General features: G+C 46.5%; 1 protein-coding gene across 2 annotated transcripts; it reads left to right on the forward strand.

The window, feature by feature from the left end:
* The first annotated feature begins 3,873 nt into the window (after positions 1 to 3,873).
* LOC147882300 (BOI-related E3 ubiquitin-protein ligase 1-like) lies at positions 3,874 to 6,059 on the forward strand. 2 transcript variants are annotated; one of them, XM_087401038.1, is made up of 4 exons: positions 3,874 to 4,361; positions 4,503 to 4,600; positions 4,709 to 5,097; positions 5,209 to 6,059. In XM_087401038.1, the coding sequence occupies exons 1-4, from the start codon at positions 4,306 to 4,308 to the stop codon at positions 5,743 to 5,745; spliced, it is 1,080 nt and encodes a 359-aa protein (XP_087257164.1). In that variant the 5' UTR covers positions 3,874 to 4,305; the 3' UTR covers positions 5,746 to 6,059. The 2 variants fall into 2 exon arrangements, with proteins under 2 accessions (XP_087257164.1, XP_087257165.1); XM_087401039.1 differs by having other exon boundaries at positions 4,712 to 5,097.
* Positions 6,060 to 6,925: the final 866 nt, after the last annotated feature.

Genomic DNA, 6,925 nt, shown 5'->3' on the forward strand with positions numbered 1-6,925 from the left:
TGTTATGGTAGGAGATGCAGATGCAGGAAATGGGAATGCTGCAATAAATGCAGAGCAGCAATCTCAAGCCTTGAGTGGACCCAGAGAGTCCTCTACTAGTGGATCTAATGCATGGACAGGGAGATTGAGATCTAGTGAATCGTCACATGGCAGTCCTGATAGTGTTGTGCAGGTATCACATAAGGGAAAAGAAAAAGTGGACCATACTCTAGTGTTTGATGTGTCTGCTGGTAGCTCTCATGTTGATGGAGAGTCAAGCGGCTCTGAAATGAGCCTTGATGAGGAACTTGGGATTCCTTCTGTTGTTACACCTGGTGCAAGGAAAAGCAGGCATGATTTAAAGACTCCTGCAACTGATCCAGTTGTACGGAGGTCCACTCGTATTAAGTATCCAGTTGACAGGCTGAGATATGATGGGTATACAGCACATCACTATGCTTATATGGTCAAGGTTCTAGAGGAGCCAGAGCCCACATGTTTTGAGGATGCAGCAGGGCATAAAAATTGGGAAGCAGCTATGGATGAAGAGATGGCTGCCTTGGATGCAAACCACACTTGGGATTTGATGCCTTTGCCTCATGATAAGAAGGCTATTGGCTGCAAGTGGGTTTACAAAGTAAAACACAATGCTGATGGGTCTGTTAGCAGGTACAAGGCAAGATTGGTTGCCAAAGGTTTTGCACAGACATATGGAATTGACTATGAGGAAACTTTCAGCCCAGTTGCAAGGATGGCAACCGTGAGAGCAGTAATTGCTATGGCTGCTGCAAAGGGATGGTCTTTGCATCAGATGGATGTGAAAAATGCCTTCTTGCATGGTGACTTGCAGGAAGAGGTTTATATGATGCAGCCAGAAGGTTATGAGGATAAAGCACACCCCGATTTTGTATGCAGGTTGCGCAAAGCCTTGTATGGCTTAAAACAGGCGCCGAGGGCATGGTCAGACAAGATAGGACAATATCTTGTCACTATTGGATTTCAGATTTCCAATTCAGATTTTTCACTTTATGTGAAAAGGACAAACAGAGGGATTGTGCTTATAGTCATCTATGTTGATGACTTGATTATTACAGGTGATAGTGATGCAGACATTAATGAAGTGAAGCTGCTGTTGAAGCAGAAATTTGAGATGAAGGATTTGGGAGAGCTGCGTTACTTCTTGGGCATTGAGGTTATTAGATCCCCGAGTGGGATATGGCTGTTGCAAAGGCAATACGGTTTGGACATGCTGTCCAAATATGGGATGACAGGCTGTAAGCCTATCTCTGTTCCATTGGAGCAGAATGTGAAGCTCAATGCAGAGTCAGGTGAGCTTCTTGAAGATATTACTATGTACAGGCGCATAGTAGGTAGCTTGATTTACATGACTATAACCCGACCAGACTTGAGCTATGCTGTGGGGCTGGTGAGTCAGTTTATGCAGGCACCGAGGAAGCCACATTTGGATGCGGCTAGGCGCATACTGCGGTATGTGAAGTCCACATTGCATTATGGACTGTTTTATGAAGCTGGGTGTGCATTACAGGTACATGGATACACAGATGCTGACTGGGCTGGTAGTGTCTCAGACAGGAGATCTACTAGTGGTTTTATGTTTTCCCTTGGGAGTGCTGCCATCAGTTGGAGCAGCAAGAAGCAGCCAACAGTTGCCTTGTCGAGCACAGAGGCTGAGTACAGGGGTGCAACAATGGCTGCATGTGAGGTAGCTTGGTTACGGAAGCTACTTGCAGATATGGGACAGTCAGTTCATGCAGCAGTTGTCATTCATTGTGACAACATTAGCAGCATCATGCTTGCTAATAACCCAGTTTATCATGCTAGAACGAAGCACATTGAGGTGCATTATCACTTTGTGAGAGAGAAGGTTCTAGCTGGTGAGATTGATCTTGTCTATGTTAGCACTGAGGAGCAAGTGGCTGATATTTTTACGAAGGCATTGGGTACCGAGAAGCTTCGCAGATTTAGGAGCTTGCTTGGTGTACGTGAGATGGATTTGAGCTTGAGGGGGAGTGTTGAGATATCAAGCTCTATCCCCGACATATCTCCTGGATGACTATCATTTATGTCACCACCTATGTTAGTTGTACTCGTGGTGTAGTTAGACTACCACGTATGTTTTGGTTTGGGTTCACATATGAACCACGTATTCTAGGGTTTGACATATAGGGTATTTCCCTCTTCTATTGTAATTGTTGTTGTGTGCAAAAGTGAAGAAAGGCTTCACCCTCCAACCTTGTGTCCTCTCTCTTTTGTGTGTTGTGAAGAAAGCTGAACTTGAGTCTCCTATCTCTCTCCCTCTTTCTTTACAGATACTCCTCAGCAAAATGCAAGAGCTGAAAGGAAGAATGATACTCTAGCAACTGTTCAACCTAATGTCTACTTATTAGTTAGTGTGTTCGTAATTAGCACATTTTTTATTGAAAGGAATAGGAGCTTGGGACCATAACTACTGAGCTAGTTTCTGCAATTAAAGTGTGTGCTCATGGAAGAATTTGTGACTTTCCTTTTTTCATTGGCCAAAAATCTTTTAGATTGTGCTGCATCGATATTAAAAGTGAAAAATAAATACGAGGGTTTTTTTAAAAAACCACGCGTAAATAGTTTTCTACGATGATGGCTGACGTGTCAGCTTGGTTTGCACTTTGCTCTGCCTGACAGGAAACATGCAAAGCTCATCTGCGTCCTCCAGTCTGGCTGCTCCCTCATCCGGTGCAGCGTGCTTGTTCACGTTGCGTGTTCTTACGATTTTTAAAAAGCCGACGGGAAAGAGCGTGGACCGCCTCGTTGTTGAACGTGACGAGTTTGGCTGCAAGCCTGCGACCTCTGATAATGGCACCGACACGGCTCGACTTGGGCGATATTCAAGGGGCGTGCATCAGTGCGCCGGGGCTGACAAAACGCCTGGCGGGGTTGGGCAGGGGCGCGCAACGCAGCGTTTATTTTGTTGCCGCCGAAGGAGGAGGCGGGGTAAAACGAACTGGGCAAAAAGGACGGGGGAAGGGGCTGGTCGCTGGGTTTGGGGAAGTGGACGTAGGGAACTGTTAAGAGGACCGGGGTGGGAGCTTTTAATTGGGAACGGGAGGAGGGTGCAGGACGCTGAGGGGAAAGACCACCGGTGAGCAGTTGAATCACAGCGAGTGCTGAACACCGAACAGCGAACATGAAAGAGGTGGGTGTGAAAGTACTGGGCGGAGGCGACAAAAGTCTCGTTGGTGGCTTGGCTAGGCGCGTGGCGAGGCAAGGAAGCCGGACGGAGGACGGTGAAATAGTAGTGCTGCAAATGGAACATGATTGGAAGGAAGTGAAAGCTGGCTGGAGCGGAACGGCCAAAGGGCAATACAGGATAACTAACAATGAGACAACAATAGTTATGGGTGAAGGGTGCCAAGAAAAGCAAGATTACTACAAGAGACTATTACCACAGATTTTGAGAGAGCAACGCCTTGACTCTTGAGCCTACTGTTGGGGCCAGTCGGCACAAGAGTATGATAACATGTTAAACAGAAAAGCAGATCATACAAAAAAAGAAAGAGGAAGAGAGATGGTAAAAAGAAAATATGAAGTGATTGGGGAGTACAAGGTAGGTACATAGGACACTAGAAGGGAAGGAAAAAACAAAGATGATGGATGAGATGATACACACTTGTGTTTGCTTGTTGCTTGAAGACTTTGCAACTGTGCACAATACTACAATATTTTTGTGATTGTGTGTTGTGCAGTGCAGTTTGCTTATTAGAGTGTCTGGTGCCCGTTACTCACCCCTCAACCTGAACAACCCATGGTCTTTGCTCCCCACCACCACCCTCCTCCTTCTACTACTACTACTTCTTCTTCTTCTTGCTCTCTCTGTCTTGTCTTCTTCCTATTCTTTTTATCTCCCCCGTCACCCTCCTTTTGTTCTTGTCTTCGACCCACCCTCCTCTTGTTCTCTTCCTTCTTGCGTTTTCAACGTTTGCATCATCCCTTCCTTAGCTTCTTTGGTTCTTCCGTCCCCCTCCTTCCCTTCCTTGCATCCATCGTTGCTCCCTCCCCCCCTTCCTCCCCGGTACCCTCCTTGGATTGCTCGCTTCCCCTCGTGCCTTCCTCGCTGTATTTTTGGCTTGCTGCTTTTGATCGCCACCTCGCTCGTCCCACGCTCTAACACCTTGCGTTGTTCGTTATCCCCCGCAACCTGCCGCCCTCTATTCATATACCGGCGGGCAAAGTATCCCTCTCCGGTATCTCTCTACCTCTTGCCTCAAGCCTTGCTCCATCCCCCACTCTGCCACTCTCCCTCTTCAGCAACCGTGTTGTCCAGCTCGGTCTATGGCTGTGCAGGCCCAGCATCCTTCTGCCAGCTTACTACACCACTTCCGCAGCAGGTAAGGCGCCTTTCAGTGCAAGAGCAATACATGAAACGAAGCGTTCCGCTTACCCGCCGTTCGTCTCCCATTGTGAACTCCACGTCTGATTACAATTCTTTCCTCAACGAAGGCGCTGATATCAATGATGATATGGAGCAGGTTGCACTCCATTGATAATCGAGGCCTCGACACGGCAACGGGCACCTTTGCGGAATTGCAATCTCCAGCTGCGAACTTGTTTCGAGTCACCCATAACGGTACGAATCTTCTCCGTCTACTTATACATTGGTCTTTCTGCCTGTATCCATCTACGAACGTTGTTTCTATGAGTAAATCATACTTAGGCACTGCTCCTTGCCTTTCAGCAGTCGCAGGAATAAATTTTCTCCAACAACCCATCTTCAGTGTGGGAACGGTTCTGAATGAAACGGATAACGACTTCCTAGGCAATTTATCCGGGTCGCAGAAAGGGCCCATAGAATGCGAAGACATGTCGACCAAGCAGCACGCCTTCATCCCCACGACCGGTGGCGACCGTCAGGGCAGTCCGTCGCCATTCTTCGTCTCTCAGCCCTCACGTATTTGTACCGGCCTCCGCTTGTCTTTGGATGACTCTCGCATGAATTCACCCAGCCCCGCTTCCACTAGTGGACGAGGCAGTGCCGCGTCCTCTCTCTTGTCCATTTTATCCGAGGACTTGCAATCTGAGATGTCGATGCAAAGGGAAGAGATCGAACAGCTCATCAAGATTCAGGTGATTGTTCAATCCATTGAACTCAACTACTGTTTATTGTCTTAAATTATTCGTTGTCAACGTGACGCAATGGGGTCGGTGTTGAGATTAAACCTTGCCTGCAATTCCTAGGGAGATCGAATGAAGCAAGCTCTAGAAGAGAAGAGGAAGAGGCACGCCAGAGCATTTCTGTCAGCTATTGAGGAACGTTTAAACAAGCGCTTGAAGTCCAAAGATGCGGAACTAGAGAAGGTCACGCGGAGAAATATGGAGCTGGAGGAGAGGGTGAGACAGCTTAGTATCGAGTCTCAGCTATGGCAAAACCTTGCCAAAAACAACGAATTAATCGCTTCTAATCTGAGAAACAGCCTGGAACAGGTGGTAGCTCATAGCAGGGAGCACAGCCGGGAAGGTTCCGGGGAGAGCGAGGTGGACGATGCTGAATCTTGTCAGTTTGGTGAGGGAGGGGATGTACATGCCCGCACATTCAAGGAGAACAAGGAACTGAAGGAGCAGAGGACATGCAGGATGTGCAAAACGAACAGTGTGTGCATTCTGCTGTTGCCCTGCAGGCATCTGTGCCTTTGCAAGGATTGTGAAGGGCGCCGTGATGTGTGCCCTCTCTGCGGAACCACCAAAAATGCAAGCGTTCAGGTGTATATGTCCTGATCAACCAAACTCTCTTGGCATTGCTGGTCAAGCTTCATTCTACCTGTGCTTTTCTCCACAAGAGCTATGAGATTGCCCAGCAATTGACCCTCCCTCGCGTACAGAAACCTCTCTCTCTCTCCCTGTTTTTCTCAATTCAATCTATTATTATGCAAAAAGCCTTCTAATTAGGAGATTTGTGCATTGCAGAAGTATTGCTTGCATATGTTTTCCCATCATAGCATTGTTCTTCACAGTTCTCTAGCGCTCATCTTCAGGTCTCTCAAACTAATTGTCTTCACTAGGCCTTTGGGGCTTGGGCAGTTACTGGTTACTGTATTGGCAACGTCATGGTACAAAGGATGCTTGGCGATAGCAATCAAGTCTTATGTTGAAAGTTACAAAAAGATCTTGCATATCCGTTGAATTTTTCCGAGATCGTCTTATCTTCAAATTTCGTGTTTACTCGCATCTTACATGGACTTTACATATCGAATCTATTTTTCTAGTTGACCATGTTTGTCCTGTCAATGAAGGGGCCCTACCTTCCAAAAAACAAACTAGAATGCTTGGCTAGCTGCTAAGTACATGGGCTATTATAAGTAGCTAATAATAGGTCAGTTGATTTAACAGCTTCGAATGTGCCACATGGTTTACCTAGATTTTAGAGTTTCATAAAACTCTCTAGTGCTCGCCAAGTAAAGAAGGAAGAAATTATAAGAGGCATGTAGGTCTCGTTTTCAAGAGAACCAAATCTTTATCAAAAATAAAAAAGAAAACAAAAGAGTATGAATGTTGAGGGCATTGCCTCAATGGTTAGAGAAAGGCTGAAATTTCCTTCAGTATCACTTCGGATCTAGGGGAGGAGTCAGTTTGCTAGTAAGGTAATCTAAGGAGGAGAGTAATCCGATCCCTCAGGCCACCTATGGGGGTAGGAGTTACTGAGACATTGCTATGAATGGTTCTGAGACAACGTATTTGGCCATCAATGACTAGCTATCGTTGCAACACTAAGAGGTAGCTAATTGAAGACACTCACTTCCAAGGTGTCTTTTATTCGAGTTTCAATGCTCATGTCCATTACCCGACTTTTGGCTCTAGTCCAAATAATTGGTTCTCTTTGGAAAGGGGGTCTTCCAAGCTCAAACATCAAATTGTTCTTGATTGCTAGGAAGCTTGCAGCCATTAGGTAAGGCCAAAC

The sequence above is a fragment of the Dipteris shenzhenensis genome, chromosome 29 (genome assembly GCF_047967505.1).
Source record: "Dipteris shenzhenensis isolate YYH24624 ecotype China chromosome 29, Dip_SZ_1.0, whole genome shotgun sequence".
Taxonomy (NCBI): Eukaryota; Viridiplantae; Streptophyta; class Polypodiopsida; order Gleicheniales; family Dipteridaceae; genus Dipteris; species Dipteris shenzhenensis.

What these genes read in the sequence shown, in the direction of transcription:
- LOC147882300 (XM_087401038.1), top strand. Translation starts at nt 4,306, where the DNA reads ATGGCTGTGCAGGCCCAGCATCCTTCTGCCAGCTTACTACACCACTTC. An exon ending in CTACACCACTTCCGCAGCAG is followed by an intron (nt 4,362 to 4,502) that starts GTAAGGCGCCTT and finishes GATATGGAGCAG; the next exon opens with GTTGCACTCCATTGATAATC. An exon ending in GTTTCGAGTCACCCATAACG is followed by an intron (nt 4,601 to 4,708) that starts GTACGAATCTTC and finishes CTTGCCTTTCAG; the next exon opens with CAGTCGCAGGAATAAATTTT.